Raw genomic sequence first — 21,428 nt, forward strand, 5'->3', positions numbered from 1 at the left:
CTAAGTGTAACGTGCGTTTGGGACCCGAAAGGAAAGAAGAAGCTACAGCAACTGAGTTGACTCACTTAGAAGTCTCAAGCACAGTATGAAAGGATTGAAAGTTAGCTAGATGAGGAAGAGAACTCATGAAATTAAGATAGGAGAAAACTCATACTTTCTCAAAACAATTATTTTTATATTCGCCCAAAAATAATTATTTTATATATGTGGATAACATGATTGATATGTCTAAATTGTGATGTATATTAAAAAAATGGTTGTACTATCCACACACTATTTTTTACTTCTCACACCCCTTATTAATTTATGTCATTTGATTTTCTTCAGTTCAATTGATTTGATGATGTGTATGAATATCAACTGAAATTATGTCATTTGATTTTCTTCAGTTCAATTGATGTCATTTGATTTTCTTCAGTTCAATTGATTTCTTCAGTTCAATTTATGTCATTTGATTTTCTTCAGTTCAACTGAAATTAAGAGGATGTGTATGAAGTAAAAATGGGTGTATGAATATCACATCCCTAAAAAAATAGTGTTATTATTTGAATAGAATAAAAACACCACGTAACAATGTTTTAGATTATAAAAAAAAACAAAAAACAAAAAACAAAAAAACTTGTCATATATCTCGTGATCTCATCCGAATATAAATAACTTATCAATATGAACTGCCACCAATATGATCTCTACCTCTACCTGGTCAAAGTTAATTAGTAAACTATATATAAGAATTTTGTGAGAAAATAAATTAAGGAGATTTGAAAGAATAATTGACAAGTTGAATAATTATTATTTTGATTTTGAAACATAAGTTCATGTAATTTTCAAAAGTTCAAAACAGGCCAAGTTGAATTTCAGTTGAGTTAGCTGAGATTTTTTTTTTAATTTTTTTTTTAGTTTTTAATTTTTGTGTTTTTAAGGAACGGTGTGATTTTTTAATGTGTCACAGGTAAAGAACAGTTGAATAGTACATACATGCGCTCCCACTAAATATTAACCCAATCATATTGGTATAAAAACCTCAAGTAAATGGGGTCATTTTTTTTTCTTTTTTATGGTAGAACAAGCAAATAGGTTTTCCACTTATTCAGATCGTTGCATTGCTCGTTTCCGCTGGTTTTCTACTCTTCTTCTGTCTTGAAGCTCAATTTGGTTTTGTTTTCCAGCATTCTGTTAGCCAAATATGAACAGGATTCAAGCAGTCCAATCAAACTATTCAATAAGGCCGAATCTTCTATTTAGATTTTCTCTGCTAAAATTTGCTCGTCAGTTACTAGTTGATGTTCCGAACAAAAAATTTAAGCATTCAGGTTGGTCGTTAATGACTATTTGGTCTAGTGACTACCGGTCTTAGGTCTGTGAGGCTGCTTGCAAGTGTACACATCCCGGAAATTACTTTGGCAGAGAGGATGCTATGTGTGCTTGACCAGACTTACTTCCATGCATTCCTTTTTGGTCTTTTTATACAAAAAAGTGGACAAATTGATAACCTACCAACTAGATTAGGTACGCAGGAGGACACAGACGTGTTAAACAATCTCTAGCTAGAATGATATGAGTCCCCGTTTGTCAATATTTATACATATAATTATAGTTTATGTAGACATATACAGATTTATTTCAATAATGATTAAGAATTTCACATTCAAGAGTTTTTTAATATGGACATGTGTATAGATGGTTATTGAAAAACATTGAGTTAATAGTTTCAAAGTGTCTAAAATCGACCAAAAATCATGTTTCAAGTCATCATTCACATATTAACTTTGTAAAAATTCATTCAAGTCAGAAATCGTTAAGCTTTTTAATTATTAATGTGAAATATTCATTGTTTATCAACAACATTATGTTCGTCTATTTACCAGGTGACAATTCGATAACTAAACTGCTTTTGATTTCATTGAATTTTTGCCGGTGGTTAGTGTCATGTTAAATTACTAATTGGTTAGTGTGTTGGCGTTCATATAGGGCACACTGCACACCATATTTTGACGATCCAACCGTTCATATTTAGGTCTTTCCTAAAAAATCATTTACCAAAAATTACCCAAAGCTGAAATCATTTGACGTTGGATTAATGGTAGTCGTTGTAGTATTGTTTTCTTTCAAACTGTATCCGTCTAGTTTTTCACTACAATTGGATGTCTTAATGATTTTGAATTTATCTATTTTTTTGCAAGAATGATTTGATGTACTGAATATAAACAGTTTGGATCGTCGAAAAAAGGTACAGAATGAGCACCAAGGTGTCCCTCAAATCAAATTACTAAAAATTTGACATTATCCCTTAAAACTATATTTTCCTCTACTAAAACCCATCTCCTTTTGTTTTCTTGAATAAAGCCAATTGACTAGCCTCCAACTAAACAAATTCTTTAATTAAGTTTCACTTTTCAAATTGTGTATTTTTCGAATGCCTAAACTACCCCTATTAATACTTGGATAGGGTTTTTGAATCAGTTACTTGTTATATCCATTTAATTAATTTTATATATTTTACAAAATAATTCACGTCATTCATTGTATATTCAATGTATTAACTTTCAAATTGTTATAACGTGTGGATTGAAAAATAATAATAATAATTTTATAATTTTGTGCATTTAATATATAAGTTAATTTACCTACCAACATAACAATAAACCTAAAACAGCTTCGGCTAATACTCCAACCCCTAATACACAAAACAAAAGCTATATGTTCCGCGCAATTTTTACCTACAAAATAGTCTAATTTACCTATTCCATCAAACCAAAATTTAAAGGGTCTAATTTACTTCCAAAATTGTTACATCCAACATCGCCCGGGGGAGTGGATCATGTAAACCTTATATGTATATTCCCATCTCTACCTAGCACGAGGCATTTTGGGAGCTCACTGACTTCGAGTTCCATCGGAACTTCGAAGTTAAGCGAGTTTGCGCGAGAGCAATCCCATGATGGGTGACCCATTAGGAAGTTCTCATGTGAGTTCCTAGAAACAAAACCGTGAGGGCGTGGTTGGGATCCAAAGCGGACAATATCGTGCTACGACGGAATCGAGCCCAGAATGTGGTGGGGCCCGGGTCGGGATGTGACAAAAATGGTCAATTTACCTACATGATTTATGTGCATTAGATTAAAAGTTTGTTTAATTGCCTACAAGCACAAACCCACAACATTCGTGTTAGAAGTATTCAGATCAAATGGTTACAAAAGAGACATGTGTCAAAAGATCAAGATAGGAGTTAGTTTGTTAAAGATTGTAGCTTAGAGAGCAAGCTATGATTACTGATATATATTGTTGGTTGTAAACGGTTGTAATAGGAAAAACAATATTCAGATATAGAAATACATTTTCTTGCTCTCTCTCTATCTCTTTCTCTCTAAATCTTCTCTGCTTTCTTCTTCTTCCTCTGCTATCTTGCTGATATTATCTCCTGCATATTACTTAACATGGTATCATCGTCGGAACAAGCATAGCAGCTTGGCCGTTCGTCGATTCTGATCCGCTTCCGCTCCATCTCAATATATCTTTTGTTTTTCTGAGAAAGTGTGATTCTTTCTATTTTCGTTTGGGTTCTTCTGTTGTACCCATTCTTCTGATTCTGCATTCTACACAGTGTGCACACCAAGTGTTTGTGGTAATTTCTCAGTCACGATTCCTTGTTGATTCTGCAACAATGGTTACAGCTGCTCAGTTACAGATTCTTCAGTCCCCGATTATCTCATTGATTTCGTCTGTTTCTAATTCAGTACATATGAAATTGGATGATACAAATTACTTGGCTTGGCATTTTCAAATGCAACTGCTTCTTGAAGGTCATAGTATTATTGGGTTTGTCGATGGGTCAACACCGTGTCCTGCACAATTTGCCTCAGAGTCTTCTGTTGATTCTACAGTTTTATGTGGTGATTCTTCTCCTCGGGTGGTAACATATGAGTACAAGATTTGGAAAATGCATGACAAAGCATTGATGCAGTTGATCACGGCAACTTTATCTCCTGCTGCAATTTCCTGTGCAATTGGCAGTACTAGTTCCAAAGATTTATGGTTCAGGCTTAAAGATCAGTTTTCTACAGTCACAAAAGCAAGTATCTTTCAACTTAAGTCTGAGCTTCAAACTATAAAGAAGGGTAATGATTCTATCACATTATATCTGCAGAAGATTAAAGAAGCCAGGGATTTATTAACAGCTGCTGGTGTTCTATTTGAGGATGATGATGTTGTGATTCTTACACTGAATGGGTTGCCTGCTGAATACAATACTATTCGGTCCGTGATTAGGGGTCGTGAAACTGTTATATCTTTGAAAGATCTTCGTTCCCAATTACTTGCTGAAAAAGCTTTACTTGAAAGTGTATCGGCATTACCTGTGTTGTCTGCACTTATGGCACAGAATACTGGTTTTTCTTCCAAACATCAATCTTTTTCCAATTCTGGTGCGAATTATAGCAGTCCTAATTCTAATGCTTACAAGTCATTCAACAACAATAATAAGGGTCGGAATCGGTTTAATTCCACCTTTAATCCCAAGTTTGGTAACAACAAGGTCTTTCATTCGAGTCCTGCTCCTGGCATTCTTGGTACATCTCCACCAAGGGCTCAACACTATGGGGTTCAAACTCAATCTTGTCAGATTTGTGGAAAGAATAATCATGTGGCTTCTACCTGCCGGTTCAGGAATTCAATTGTTTCTTCAGGCTGTCAGATTTGTGGGAAGAATAATCATCTTGCTGATACTTGCAAATATAGGAATGTCATTGTTCCTTCAGGCTGCCAGATTTGTGGGAACTCTTATCATAGTACAGAAATGTGCTTTCAGAAGAATTCTACCACCCCAATGAATGCAATGCATGCTGCTACTCATAATGTGCCTTCTACACCAGTGAAGTCACAAGTTTGGCTCACTGATTCCGGTGCTAATAATCATATGACCTCTGAGTTGAGTAATCTTTCCTTGGCAACACCATATCCGGCTAATGAAGTAATCCAAACAGCTAATGGTGAAGGTTTAGCTATATCTCACATTGGTTCCTCTCTTTTAACCACTCCAATGCATCCTATACAGCTCAATTCTATTCTTTATGTTCCAAAACTGTCTCAGAATTTATTATCTGTGCATCGCATTTGTTTGGACAATAATTGCTGGTTGATTTTTGATGCGTTTTCATTTTGGATTCAGGACAAAGCCACAGGGATGACTCTTTACAAAGGACTGTGTAACAATGGATTGTATCCCATCATCTCGCCCCGGTCTCTTCCAGTCAGCAATAAAAGACAACATGTAGCTCTTCTTGGCAAGCAAGTGACAATTGATCTTTGGCATAAACGACTCGGTCACCCTTCTAATCCCATAGTTTCTCAAACTTTAAGGAATTCCAATGTATCTTGTGTTGCTGATAGCATTCCTTCCCTGTGTCAAACATGTTTAGAGGGTAAGTTTAGTAAACTACCTTTTTATCCTTCGGTTTCCAAAATGACACAACCATTTGATATTGTCCATAGTGATGTGTGGGGCCCTGCTCCTTGTGTTTCTTTAGAGGGATTCAAATACTATGTGACCTTTATTGATCAGTGTACAAAGTATTGTTGGCTCTTTCCAATCTGCAATAAAAGTGATGTTCTTGCAACTTTTGTGTCTTTCTACCATTTCATTTTAAATCAGTTTCATACATCTATCAAAGTTCTTCAAAGTGATGGTGGTGGTGAATATATAAGTAAGGTCTTTCAACAGTTTCTTCTTGATAAAGGAGTCATTCACCAGATGTCTTGTCCACATACACCAGAGCAAAATGGCATAGCCGAAAGGAAACACAGACACATCATTGAAACATCCATTACCCTGTTACAAACTGCTTCCTTACCATCCTTGTTTTGGTCATTTGCTTGTCAAACCTCGGTTTATTTGATTAATAGAATGTCATCCCCATCATTAGGTAATAAGTCACCTTTTGAATTGCTGCACAATTCCTTACCCGAGATTCAACACTTGAAGGTTTTTGGATGTTCATGTTATCCTTGGTTACGACCATACACTAGCACAAAATTAGAACCCAGAACAACAAAATGTGTCTTTTTGGGGTATGCATCTAAATATAAAGGGTATCTCTGTTATGCTGTGTCTAGAAAGAAAGTTTATGTGTCCCGACATGTGATTTTTGATGAAACTGAGTTTCCTTATCCATCCTTGTTTATAAAGTCTCCATCTATGCAGTCTGCACCATTACCATCACTCATATCACCCTATATTCCAATCCCTGATCATAATAATGTTCTTGTTTTACCAACAACCCCGTGTTCATCAATACCTGGTCTTTCTCCTGGCTGCACACATCTAAGTTCTGATACTACCCTATGTCCTATGTCACTGCCTATTACCCATCAATCCTCTGCCGAGCTCAATGCAATACCCGTTGCAGTTCCAAGTTCAACCTCAGAGGGCTCAAGTTCTGATCAATCCATTGGTGCAGCACATACACAGTCCTTGTCCTCCACACTCCCTGTGGTACCTGAATTCCAATCTGAAAATTTACAAGTGGTTTTGTCTATACCACCCCTCAATCTTCATCCTATGCAAACAAGATCGAAGAGTGGCATTTCTAAGGCCATTGCTCTTTTAGCTGTTGTACATGAACATGGAGGAGTTGATTTGAGTCAAGTGGAGCCCGCAACCTATAAATCTGCATTAAAGTCACCGGTGTGGTATGAGGCTATGCAAGATGAGATTTCGGCATTGCATAAACAAGGTACATGGTCTCTTGTACCTTTACCAAAACATAAGAACTTAGTAGGCTGCAAATGGGTCTTCAAGATCAAAAAGAATGCGGATGGTTCTATTGGGAGATATAAGGCGAGACTTGTAGCTAAAGGGTTTAATCAAGAAGAAGGTATTGACTATGGAGAGACATTTAGTCCCGTTGTCAAACCCACAACTGTGAGATTGGTTCTCGCTTTATCTGCTCATTTTGGGTGGTCCCTGCAGCAATTGGACGTGAAAAATGCCTTTCTTCATGGCATTTTGCAAGAGGAGGTCTACATGACTCAACCACCTGGCTTTGGGGATTCAAAACATGAAGATTATGTCTGGCGGTTACATAAATCTTTGTATGGCTTAAAACAGGCCCCAAGGGCGTGGAATGAGAGATTCACTAGCTTTCTACCATCTTTGGGGTTCACTTCTACATATGCTGATTCCTCATTATTTGTCAAGACTGTGGATAACTCTGTTGTGATTTTGCTTTTATATGTTGATGATATCATCATCACAGGAAGTGCAAGCCATGCTATTCATGCAGTGATTCAATCTTTAACTCATGAATTTGATATCAAAGACTTGGGACCTCTTCACTACTTTCTGGGCATCCAAATTGTGCATAAAGAGGATGGTTTGTTCTTATCTCAGGATAAATATGTCACATATTTATTAACAAAATCTGAAATGTTGCTATCCAAACCATGTGCTACACCATGTTTGCCCTACAATCGGCTGCTCAAAGATGATGGCAAGCCTTATAATAATCCTGCTCTATACAGAAGCTTGGTTGGTGCTCTCCAGTATTTGACATTTACTCGACCTGATATTTCTTTTGCAGTCCATCAGGTTTGTCAGTTCATGCAGTGTCCAATGGAGTCGCATTTTGTGGCTGTTAAGCGCATTCTACGATACTTAAGAGCTACACAGGGGTGTGGTCTTCATTATATCACAGGGTCATTAGAGATTACTGCTTATAATGATGCAGACTGGGCTGAGGACCCTAATGATAGACGGTCAACTACTGGGCTGGTTGTTTTTCTGGGGTCTAATCCAATCTCTTGGTCCTCTAAGAAGCAACACACGGTCTCCAGGTCATCTACTGAAGCCGAGTATCGTGCTTTATCTACAACTGCAGCCGAACTTGATTGGATTAAACAATTGTTAGTATTTCTTCACGTTCCTATATCTGTGCAACCTGTCTTGTTCTGTGACAATTTATCAGCAATTGCTCTTACCTGCAATCCAGTTCAGCACGAACTAAGCACATTGAGATTGACGTGCACTTTGTTCGTGAAAGGGTTGCTAGACATGATCTTCAAGTTCATTTTGTCTCGTCGAATGAGCAATTCGCTGACATTCTTACAAAAGGTCTATCTGCACCTTTGTTTCAAACCCATTGTGCCAATCTCAAGCTCCAGTTTACTGCCCCTGCGCTTGTGGGGGGATGTTAGAAGTATTCAGATCAAATGGTTACAAAAGAGACATGTGTCAAAAGATCAAGATAAGAGTTAGTTTGTTAAAGATTGTAGCTTAGAGAGCAAGCTATGATTACTGATATATACTGTTGGTTGTAAACGGTTGTAACAGGAAAAACAATATTCGAAATACATTTTCTTGCTCTCTCTCTCTATCTCTCTCTATCTCTTTCTCTCTAAATCTTCTCTGCTTTCTTCTTCTTCCTCTGCTATATTGCTGATATTATCTCCTGCATATTACTTAACAATTCGAACATTATCTAATATCACTAATTATTTTTAAGAATAGGTAAATTAATTTAAATGTAGATAAATTAGCATAATATTAATAAGTAGGTAAATTAATTTAAATGTAGGTAAATTAGTATAGTATTAATAAGTAGGTAAATTAATTTAAATGTAGATAAATTAGTATAATATTTTATAAGTAGGTAAATTAGTATAATATTTGTATATAGGTAATTACATGATTCAAAATGCAGGTAAATTAGTATAATATTTTATAAGTAGGTGAATTAATTTGTATGTAGGTAATTACATGATTCAAACAATATTATTTTTTCCGTACAAGATATGTCTTTTTCTTTAATTTGGTAAATTAATTTGTTGCTAATATTTATTATACAAGAAAGGTAAAATATCCATATGGATTTAATTGCTCATCATAATTAGGATGAGTAACAACATTTATTGACCAAATTAGGATTTTGTGGCTTAAGTTGTAAATGTATTGTAATGGTTGGTCATATATTTGTCTACATGGCAGTCTATTTGAAAATTGGGTTTTAGTTTAAATTTAGGTGGGTTTTTATTTGAGAAATAGGAGTTTAAAGGGCTTATATCTAAAAAACCCATAAAATTATTTGAGGGTCCCCTAAACGGAAAAGAATTGTATACATATATAATTATATATACATGGAAGACAATATTTACAAGCTATATACGAATAATTATGTATAATATAGAAACAAAATGCAAGCTGTTAACATCACGAATTAAAGAATATTCCTCCTCAATTCTTTTTGGACGACAAAGAAAATTCCTCCTTACATATAATCTCAATGAACATCGAAGTGGTAGCTATCAACATGATGAATAATGATCAGTTTTCTCTCCAGTCATATAGAGTACATAATTTCAATGAATCTTGATATTATTTTTCTTTCTATTTTGTTAGATTTCATTGATTAGAATTCATTGATAAACGTTGTTACTCTTTTTTATTTTTTGGATTCAAAATAGTTCACTGTCTCCAACGTACACGTGCACATGCAAGAAACTCTGATTGGCAGTGTGCTAACCAATCACGTACTCTAAACCAAATATTCAGAAATAATGCTTGGACATTTGTACTTAGTCATAAAAGGGGCTCGGAATTTTCAAATCGCTAGTAATCTTTGGAAAGCGGCCCCCTTCTACCTAATTCACCAAGGCCACAAATCCGAACATTTGAAATTTGATCAAACGGTTAAAATTATTGTAACTTTTAAAATTGGCCCCTGTGTGTAGTCGTTGGATCCAATTTCAAAAACCTGAATTTGTGGTCTTGGTGGATTAGATAAAAGAGATCCAGAGAGGATCCGTTTCCATAATCTTTGGAAACGAAAATCAAATTTGCCTCTGTGTTATACAAATTACTAAACACAAATTATACATAAATAATGTATAATAATTCAAACTCACGACCATTATTTTCAGGAGCAAATTAACTTCTCTCATTGCTCCAGTTAATCCCTTGGGTTTCTCTAACAGATCTGAATTTTTTGATGAGATATGGGTTTTGGAGATGATGAATCATCACCTCATGATTCACATTGCAAATGGAGTTGTAGGACTGTAGATGATAAATTATTGGAGCCTACACGGCTACACAACATACGATGGAGAAATGAGAGTGAGAAATTCTGCATATCATGAAAAATGATTTGGCGGAAATTGCGTGCATATTATTCTGTTGCTGTCTACAATTCAGAGAACAACACGTGTTGAATTTTTATTTAAAATAAAAAATATACAAGTATGTGTTACAAAAATTATATATATATGTTAGTGAGCGTTTTTAACTTGCTCACATGACTTTTCTTTAGAAAGCTAATTAACAAGGAAAAAGTGCATGTTGATTAACTATTTTTGAATGCTAATAAAAATTCTTTTGCCCTCTAGAGAGTTGTTAAGATAACTCTCTAGTCATTTTAGTAAACATTTAAGTTTAGAAAATAAAGAGCATGATCGGAGATGGTCTTATTAAATATATATTTTTTAATACAAAGATTAATATTTATATGTTGTCCATATATATATTCAAGTAAAAATTAAGACGATCAATGCTTCAGATACAGTATGACAATGTAAATATGTATGACACTCATCGTGCATGTGTGTATAAAAACCCTAGAACACCAAATCCTTCCTACCTCACAAAACTACAATTTCTTGTACAAGACTCATCAGTTCCTTGCCTAAAGACCCGATACAATATTTCAAAGCAACAGTCGCTTTCTACTCTGATTGCCATTCTTCATTTGTGGCGGGCTATAAAAGGGCACGACTCCTCCTATTTCTTTGTGAGCGTGTGTGTGTGTGTGTGTGTGAGAGAGAGAGAGAGAGAGAGAGAGAGAAAGAGGGAAGGGAAAGCCAAAAAATGGGGAGGAGTCCATGTTGCTCCAAGGAAGGACTCAACAGAGGAGCCTGGACTGCCTTGGAAGATAAAATTCTAACAGCTTTCATTAAAGCCCATGGAGAAGGCAAATGGAGAAGCCTTCCCAAAAGAGCTGGTGAGAAAAGCTGCTTTTTGCTTTTTTCTCCATCAATTTTTACCTATCTTTTGCTCTGTTTTCACTCTCTTTTTTACCAAAACCCTTCCAACTGAATAAAATGCAGGTCTAAAGAGATGTGGTAAAAGTTGCAGACTGAGATGGTTAAACTATCTGAGACCAGACATAAAGAGAGGCAACATTTCAGGTGATGAAGAGGAACTCATTGTTAGACTCCATAACCTTCTTGGTAACAGGTATCTCTCTCTCTCTCTCTCTCTCTCTCACACACACACACACACACTCAAAATTAGGAGACCGTTTGATAACCATTTTGGTTTTGAGTTGGATGCTCTAATTCTGTTGATATTTTACTACAGATGGTCGTTGATAGCCGGAAGGCTACCGGGGCGAACAGACAATGAAATCAAGAATTACTGGAACACAACTTTGTGGAAGAAATCGAGAGCCGATTCTCCTTCTGGATCCTCGAAAGAAACTTCTCAACATCCAAGCAAATCCGTAGTGAAAAAGAAAGATGTCGAGTCCAAAACAACATCAACTGCAGCTGCTAAACCTCTAGTAATAAGAACCAAGGCCACTAGGTTGTCCAAAATTCTAGTCCCACAAAACATTCCTAGTGATGAAAATTATACAGCAGCTGCCGCAAACCCATTAGAGCTGCAATCTCATCAAACCCAATTGGCGGAACAAGGCGGAAGCACCGAAGAGTTTCCGAGGACTAATGCAGACGACTGCAGCAACATCTTGAAGAACTTTGGCTGCGATGATGACGACATTGATGTGAAGGGAGATCAATACTGCAATGAATTTCAGTCGCTCGACTCTATACCGTTGGATGAGGCAATTATCAACGACGGCTGCTGGACGGGAGGAAACGGTTGCGAGCTGGAGGACTACGGTGCCTCATTGGATTTAGATTCTTTGGCATTTTTGCTTGACTCTGAGGATTGGCCGTCCCAAGAAAATGTTATTGTCTAACTCATATGCTGCATAGTAACATAAATAACCAAGTGTGCATGCGTGACTTATGTAAAACCATTAAAATTGAGTTGTAGTTGAGCTTTGGCTCGTGATGGATATTCAGTAAGTATTAAGATACCCGGATGCTGCATATAGATGCCCAAATCATATCCTTAAGGCATGTAGTGACTTACGTACTCTTATTAACTTTTCGTAATTCAATTGAATTTTTAGCAATTCAAAATGAGTATTTTAATAATAACATGCTTAAAGTGTGATTGTTAAATTTGGGAATGCAAACATCGTTGCCGCAATTATAAATTTCCAAACCAGCGACCATGAAAGGTGGCAATTATAAATTTCCAACATGCCCAACAGTAAAAAATAATAAAAAAAAAGGGAATTTTTTTTCTTATTGTTCTAAAATTACTCAACCATCTTCTTCATTCCCACACCACACCACAACTCAATATTTATTTTTACATCAATCTCCTATATTTGTTTTCCACTTTTCAAATTTTTTTTACAAAAAAAAAAAGTGAGAGGGCATGAAAAGGGAGTTTTTATTTTTAAATTATTGGAGTTAAGCAAGGATTTTTATTTTAAAAAAAAACAAACTTACTAGACATAAAAACAATTTAAAAAAAATATTTATTTGTAAATAGTAATTACTCTTGTCCGCACCCAACGAATAAAATTGTACAAAGATAAATACTATTTAGGGTGAATGGTAAGAGCATGTTACATGCCTTATCCTCCCTAAACGGACGAAACTGCTCTAAATTGAGAGGCAGATGTTGCTTAGGTCATTTCATAATCATTAAATTGACATGGTGCAGTTTTTCACCAACATGTCAAATTGTCAAGCCACAAAAAAAATATGATTCCCCAAACATGCGTAGGCTTTTTCGATCCATGATGTTACTAAAATTCACAAGGGTTCCACCATCAAAGTATATGTATATTTCGATTTCCGAGCAGGACATTGATAATTAGGAAATAGAGGAACATGACAAAATGCATGTGATCCAAAAAAAAAAAAACATATACCTTTGACATTTTTTTATTTGATGGTGTAAGAAAATGGGTCCTAATCCTAACAATTTTTCCTAAAGTCTGTCTTCGTCTGTGCCAAATGTGCGGGGCATATGCATGAGCGTTACTAATTTGTGTTCTAAGAATTATTTTTTTCGTCTTTAGATGATAGCTTTCCTTCAGGACGGTAGCTAGATTTCAAAGTTACTTTCTCACCAATTTTTGAGATTTGAATTGCTGGTAGCTACAATGGGGTTGGTTCACTTTTTCCCACGGTTTGATATCTAATTAAATGATGATATTTTGAGGTAGGTAAAGAAGCATCTGTCCACGATTTAATATCTAATTTTGATTAACGGATGTAATGAATAGTAACTAATCATGCCTAGAAGGCAAAAGAAGGGTATAACACTATTATTAATCATGCTTAGATGTTGAGAACAACTTACACGATCTGAAAACGTTGTTAGATGATTTTTTACGTATGCCCATGAAATAAGGATATGTAAACCAAAGTTTACACATATTTTTATTTTAGTGACATAAAACACTACTATAACGATGTACTCTTACTTTATAAGTTCTTCTAAGGTTTAGTTATGTCGCTAACCCCTTTGTAAGTCCAAAACCATCGATTTCATAACCTACAAAAGATTTTGGAAAACCTATACATAAGGAGACTAATATTGCATTATTACACAAGATTAGCAGCCATGTCATTTCCTTTTGACATAGCGCAGCTGGCTGGGAGACCAGGAGGAGTTTGTCTCATCGGTGAGAGGTAGGTTCAAACCACTGCCTATCACTTCAACTTTGAATATATGTGTTTTTTTATTATAAATAAATAAGATTTAGGTTTTATGGGGCAATCTTGAATGTGACAGTACCAGTCCCATCCTCAGTTATAGGGACAAGGGTGATGTTACTTACCAGTTACCAGATCCTTTTCGTTCTGATTTTTCTTTTGATCTTGCAATATATATATATGATTGAAATTGGTTTTTTAAGGTCATAATTTAAAATCAATTTTATTAAAAAATTTAAAATAATGATTAGAATTTCTTTGTTTAATTGAAAAATATTTTATTTATTATCACCTGATATTTTAGTTTTTATTTTTCTTTTGATCTTGCAAATTGCAATATATATATATATATATATGATTATGATTGAAATTGTGTATTTTTTAGGTCATAATTTAAAATCAATTTGATAAAAAACTATAAATAACTTGAGAATTTCAATGTTTAATTGAGAAAGATTTTATTTATTGTCACCAAATCTTTTTGCTCATTTTTCTTTGGATCTTGTAAATTGCAACATATAGTTCATGATGATTGGAATTGTTTATTTTTTAGATCATAATTTAACAAACACTTTTATAAAATAAAAAATAAAAAATAACTGTTAGAATTTCAGTGTTGTTGTGGTCTATTTTATCTGACAGAGAGACTAGGGCCGGCGGCAGAGAAAGAGAGAAGAGAGATGTGTGTTTGTAGAATTGTAGGGGAATGTGTGTGTTGTTATCCCTCCTACATTGTGCCTTTATTTATAGTAGTAAAGGTAGAGAAGATATTTCTTCTCCTCCAAGTAATACAAGTTGTAATAGGAAAGGATAACTAGAATCAATGCTTATCTAGGATTTACACAATCATACTTAAACTAGGAATGTTTACAACACTCCCCCTTGAGTGGGTAAATACTCAAGGTAGATTCAGCATCATGCAGAAGTTGAGGAAGTCGACTCGTCGGCATTGATTCCAAGGAACAACGCTTATTCTCAATAAGGTAGGAACTTGCATAAGTAGTAAGTCTCACTAAAAAACCCTAAGGCTATGGCAAAAACCCGAGTATGGACAAAATCCATAGTCTAAGGAAAAATGCGTGAGAAATGCAAAGTCAAAAGAAACGTCTACAGGACGTCATCAGGGATATGACCAGCCCAAGGTGGGTGCCTCGTTAAAACCTAGTTAGGTAGCAAAAACCCAGTGGGAAAAATGCTCCTAATCGTAAGGAAAAAGAGTACATTAAGATCAAGCAAGTATCCAGAAGATACTCCCCCTGAGTTTGACATAATTCCAAAGAGAAATAGCAAAGTTACAACTCAGAAAGTTTACGCATACCAATTCCATGAACAAGCTTCTGAAATGTCGCATTCGGTAGTGATTTGGTGAAGAGGTCGGCCAGATTGTCTTGTGATCGGATTTGCGTGACTTCAATCTTCTGATGCTCTTGTTGTTGATGTGTAAAGAAGAACTTCGGCGCAATATGTTTGGTGTTGTCTCCTTTGATGTAACCCTTCTTGAGCTGTTCGATGCAAGTTGCGTTGTCTTAAAAAATCGTCGTCGAGGCATTAACGGCAAGATGAAGATCACAGGAGCTTCGAATATGGCCCACTACTGCTCTCAACCAAAAGCATTCCCGAGTTGCTTCATGTAAGGCGAGAATTTCAGCATGGTTAGACGAAGTGGCAACTAAGGTCTGTTTAGTTGACCTCCAAGATATTGCGGTGCCTCCAACGGTAAAGACATAACCAGTTTGAGAACGCGCTTTGTGCGGATCAGATAAGTATCCAGCGTCAGCATAACCAACAAGGCGAGAATCAACCCGATGAGCATAGGGTGCGGCATCACTCGAGGATTCGTAGGGATAGAATAAGCCCAAATCCATAGTACCCTTAAGGTAACGGAAGATGTCTTTCACGCCAGTCCAGTGTCTGCGTGTTGGTGCATTGTTGTATCTTGCCAAAAGATTAACAGCGAAGGAGATGTCGGGTCTAGTGCATTGAGCTAAGTACAATAAAGCGCCTATCGCACTTAGATAAGGAACTTCAGGCTCCAAAATCTCTTCATCATCCTCCTTTGGACGGAAGGGATCTCGTTTTGCATCTAGCGTACGAACGACCATAGGAGTACTCGAAGACTTCGCTTTATCCTCATTAAAACGGCTCAACACCTTCTGGGTGTAGTTCGATTGATGTACTAAGATTCCATCCGAACAATGCTCTATCTCGAGACCGAGACAGTATCGAGTCTTACCTAGATCTTTCATCTCAAATTCCGACTTCAGGTGCGAAGCAGTTCTCGCGAGCTCTTCAGGAGTTCAGATGAGATTCATGTCATCGACATATACTGCAACAATCGCAAATCTGGAATGTGACTTCTTAATGAACACACAAGTGCATAGTTCGTTATTCACATATCCCTGACTAGTCAAATACTCACTCAAACGGTTATACCACATTCTTCCGGATTGTTTCAAACCGTATAGTGAACGCCTCAGCCGAATTGAGAGCGTGTTCCGGGGTTTGGAAATATTTGAACCAGTCAATGTAAGTCCTTCGGGAACTTTCATATAAATTTCCGTATCAAGATCCCCATAGAGATACGCGGTTACTACGTCCATCAGCTGCATATCCAGTTTTTCGGAAACTACCAAACTGATAAGGTATCGAAAAGTAATCACATCCATAACGGGTGAGTAAGTTTTGTCATAGTCAATCCCGGGGCGTTATGAGAAACCTTGTGCTACAAGACGAGCTTTGTAACGCACAATTTCGTTCTTCTCATTACGCTTCTGAACGAAAACCCACTTGTAGCCAACGGGCTTCACATGTGGGGGAGTAGGAACTACAGGTCCAAACACTTTACGTTTCGCAAGTGAATCAAGTTCGACTTGGATTGCTTGTTTCCAGTTTGACCAATCAGTTCTACGTCGACATTCATCAACGGAACGCGGTTCAATGTCATCGCTCAACATGATCTCAGTAGCTACTGCAAATGCTAATGCATCGTCGACAATCATCTCATTTCTACGCCACACATCATCTAAGCTAGCATAATAGACCGAAATCTCATGATTCTCGGGAAGAGGATTCGTCTCTTCAAGGACGCTTCCATAATCTAGAATTTCCTCATGAGTTGGGTAAAATAAGTAAGCGATAGTCGGATTCACGGTAGGCTCTTCAGGACCTTGTGCCGTGGTTTTCCTCTTCCGGGGGTGTGAATTCTTTGAACCAAGGGGTCTGCCATGCTTTTGTGTAGGGGCAGATGATTGGCTAGCCGCTAATGTACGTGGATCACCAGAATTGGCGTCCCAGGCTTCCAGGAGGGTAGTTCGTCGTACATTTGGTACATCCATCTTTGCAGGCGTATTCGCAGCTGGAATATGTGATCTTGTCACGCGCGCTAGATCGGTGAAAGCATCTGGCATGCTCTGAGCTATGCTCTGGAGATCTAATATGCGCTGCACTTTAGCTTCAGACTGAGCGGTGCGGGGATCTAAATGAGACAAAGTGGGAGTCGTCCACGATAATTCACGTCGTTCATTAGGAACGTTGACGTTCTTATCTCCCCCTAACGACGGGAAGACTGTCTCATAGAAGTGACAATCCGCGAAACGAGCGGTAAACAGATCGCCTGTCAAAGGTTCTAAGTAACGAATAATCGAATGAGAATCATATCCGACATAGATTCCCATCCTTCGCTGAGGCCTCATTTTTGTACGTAAGGGCGGCGAGATCGGCACATAGACCGCACAACCAAAAACACGCAGATGCGATATGTCGGGTTCGCATCCGGTGACCAACTGAAGGGCACTAAATGGTTGTGTCGCAACAGGCCTCAGGCGGACCAACTTTGCTGCGTGCAATATTGCATGGCCCCAAGCAACGATTGGGAGCTTGGTACGTATGACCAACGATCGAGCAATCATTTGTAAACGCTTAATGAAAGCCTCTGCCAGGCCGTTCTGGGTGTGAACATGGGGTACAGGATGTTCAACTTCAACCCCAACCGACATGCAATAGTCATCAAAAGTTTTAGATGTGAATTCTCCAGCATTATCCAATCGAATAGATTTGATCGGATAATCAGGGTGGTGAGCCCTGAGCTTGATAACCTGAGCCAACAGTTTGAAGAATGCAGCGTTCCTTGTGGACAACAAGCACACGTGTGACCAACGTGTAGAAGCGTCAACCAAAACCATAAAATATCTAAATGGTCCGCAGGGAGGTTGAATCGGTCCACAAATGTCCCCCTGAATCCGTTGTAGAAAAATGGGAGGATTCGAACGAATCTTGTCATAAGAAGGCTTAGTAATAAGCTTTCCCATAGAACATGTTTGACATGCAATTTCATGGATCGAACCTAAGCTTCGGGTTAGTGGATGCCCGTGTGAAGTTTTAAGGATACGGCGCATCGCTATTCGTCCAGGATGTCCCAAACGATCATGCCAAAGTGTAATTTCGTGCGCGGTCCATGTGGTAGGGCCGGCCACATAGTGGCATTCTATGGGGCGTATGGTCGTAGTATATAGACCACTCGGGCTACGCTCCATCTTCTCTAGAATACGCTTCTGGCCATATTCGTAGGAAGTTACGCACAGAAATTCAACTCCGTTTTCTACGTGGGTTTCAGCGTGGTAATTGTTATCTCTAATGTCCTTGAAACTTAGTAACATTCTTCCGGAACATGGAGAATAAAGTGCCTCAGCAATGGTCAAGATTGTACCATTGGACAACATTATACGTGCCTTACCGTATCCTTCGATCAGGTTGGATGGGCCTGAGAGGGTTGTCAGAGGTGCATTCTTAGGTACGAAGTTAGTGAAATAGATGCGTTCACGCAAAACAGTATGCGTGGTTGCACTATCTGCCAGACAACTAACTTTCCCACTAGTCATACCTAGAATGAAAAATTAATTTGAATCGGTCACATGCATAAAAGTTTATAAAAACAAGTATCAATTCAAAATAATTTCATTTATTCAAGGATTAAAAACTTAATATCCAAAATAAATCGCCAACTAATAATCCAAAACATAAAGGAAAATTGTTCAAAATCAACCAAAAAACAAGGTGGGGTTCGGCCACTAGGTGGAATTCGGCCCCAATTGTCTTATTTCAACTGAAAAATAAGTCTATGTCTAAGATTCTAATCTTCCATAGGAGTGGTATCCTCCTGAAAGTCAGAAACCTCCATCTTTGTAGTCTCCGGTTCGTCCACTTGCATGAAGTTTGATTCAAACTTCTTACGACGAGAATGATATTCATCTACAACCTTCTTGGGAGCACGGTAAATACAGGACCAATGGTCCTTTGAACCACAACGATAGCACATATCGTCATTCATTGTGGCAAGTGCTTTGCCTTTATTCTTGAAGTTCGGGGCCTTGGGAGCGAGGTTTGGGCACTTCTGGGCTTTGTTTCCTCCCTTGGATGGGCCTTGGCTCTGTTGACCTTGGTGGGATGGCTTCTGGCCGCCCTTACCACGCCTCTTTTGGCGTTTTGGGTGCTGATTAGTGCTATAATGTGCTTCAAGCACAGCAGTAGCCCCAGTAGGTCGAGCTTGATGATTCTTCATCAATAGCTGGTTCTGCTTTTCAGCAAGAAGTAAAACAGAGATCAAATCCGAGAACTTAGTGAACTTCTGAGCTCTATATTGTTGCTGCAGGACAATATTAGAAGCACAGAAGGTCGAGTAGGTCTTCTCCAGGAGATCCTCTTCAGTCAAAGTTTCATTGCAAAACTTGAGAAGTGATCGGATTCGACAAACTTCATAATTATATTCATTCACAGACTTAAAGTCTTGGAGGCGCAAGTGCTGCCAGTCGTGTCTTGCTTCAAGCAAGAATATGTCCTTTTGGTGATCGAAACAATCAGCCAAAGCGACCCATAATGCACGTGGATCCTCCTCAGCAAGGTACTCAGTTTGCAGAGCGTCATGGATATGTCTTCGGATGAAGATCGTAGCAGTGGCTTTTTCAGCTTCGCCAACAGGTGCATCCGTTACTTCTTCAATAGCAGGACGCAAGTTCTTTGCAGTGAGGTGGAGCTTCACATCTTGAACCCACTTGAGGTAGTTCCTTCCAGAAACCTCCAAAGCGGTGAAGTCGAGTTTGTTCAAATTCGACATGTTCCTATCACAAAATGGATGAACAAGATGTGGTTAGTGTAATGGAGAAAAATCAATCCATTCACATATGAGTAAAACATACAGGTTCTAATAGACATGTTTTGGTTTAATTTTGCATGAAAAACTTCGGGTTTTCATGGGTGATATATTTAAGTGAAAACTTCAGGTTTTCAAACAAGGCATGTTTAGAAGAAACTTCGGGTTTCAAAGTAATTATGAACTTCAAGTTCATATATTCCTGCAGGCAAACACAAATATATATGCAAACAAATATGCAAAGAATATATGCAGAAATATTGTATAATGATAAGTGAATTAATTTATTTTTGGTCTTCGGGGCCAAATTAAAGTGTGGGTGAAAATATAAAACCCATATTATTTTAAAAAAATATTAAATAATAAAATCTCGGGGCCTAAAAATATAGGCCGAGTACCCCCGGGTGTAGGCTGCAGGCCCACGGGGTGAGAAGGGAATGGGCTGCTGTGTGCAGCCCTAAAAAAAAATTTCTCTTTTTTTTTTTTTTTTTTCGCGGACGGGCCACTTCAGGTTGGCCCAAAGAAACAAAAAAAATTCTTTTTTTTCGGTCTGGGCCGCTGCAGGCGAGCCCAGGAAATAGACAAAAAAGTTTGTTTTCTTTGCGGGCTGGGCCGCTGCAAACGAGCCCAGCAAAAAAAATTGTTTTTTTTCTTGTGTTACACGGGCCGAATGACAGAGCCCGAGTAGGGCTCGGGAAAGAGGTCCAAAGAAATCCCAGCCGTGCTGGGTGTGCGATGCCGAAGAAGAAAGCCGGAGTTCGTGGACGACGCCATGGCAGGCGGTGTGTCCAGGGTCGAGCAAGCCATGGTTCGTCGAAGAACCAGGTGTTTGTCGACGAATAAGAGATCTCGACGTCGATGGAAGAAAATAACCGAATGAATTCAATTGAATTCGAGTGAAGACCCATGAAATTCTTCTGGAATTTCTAGAAATTGTTGGTGAAAACGATGGGTGGTGTCCAATTTTGCACGACTGCAGGTCGTGTGGTGTTGGAAAATCGACGGCGATGACCTGGGCTTCAGGCCGTAGGTCGGGACAAGGTGCTTCAAACGCACCATTTCGGTTCAAGGCTTGCGGCCTGGGTTCTCGGTTTGGGTTGGGCCATCGTAGGTTGCGGGCCTGGTGGCTTGCGGCCTTGCAAAGGCACGGGTTCGACTAGAACCCTAATTCCGAATCGCAAAAAAATATTTTTCTTTTTCAATTCAAATATAATTATATGCATGTAAAATTCAATGAATCACATATTTACGTTGATGCATATGCAAATAATAGTTTCAATGCATGTACATATGTAAGATTCAATTCATGACAAATATCAAATTCACATAATTGTAGCAATTTTGATTATGAAGCATACACAATTTATGTAGAATCTAAAATACGTTAAGCGTAAAGTTGGGTCATGCATCATGGTGAATGTTCATGCTATCAGGGCTTGCAAAATATCGAGTTAAAAGCCGTTGTTTGGAAAGAACCTGATTGCGTGATGAT

The 21,428-nt window shown here is 37.8% G+C and overlaps 1 protein-coding gene across 1 annotated transcript; it reads left to right on the plus strand.

Annotated features, from left to right (window-relative positions):
* Nucleotides 1-10,655: 10,655 nt before the first annotated feature.
* On the plus strand, nt 10,656-12,213 carry LOC126601600 (transcription factor MYB123-like). Its single transcript, XM_050268323.1, has 3 exons — nt 10,656-10,988; nt 11,095-11,224; nt 11,348-12,213. The coding sequence occupies exons 1-3, from the start codon at nt 10,856-10,858 to the stop codon at nt 11,967-11,969; spliced, it is 885 nt and encodes a 294-aa protein (XP_050124280.1). The 5' UTR covers nt 10,656-10,855; the 3' UTR covers nt 11,970-12,213.
* The last annotated feature ends 9,215 nt before the right edge of the window (nt 12,214-21,428 follow it).

Source organism: Malus sylvestris, chromosome 15 (genome assembly GCF_916048215.2).
Source record: "Malus sylvestris chromosome 15, drMalSylv7.2, whole genome shotgun sequence".
NCBI classification, from domain to species: domain Eukaryota; kingdom Viridiplantae; phylum Streptophyta; class Magnoliopsida; order Rosales; family Rosaceae; genus Malus; species Malus sylvestris.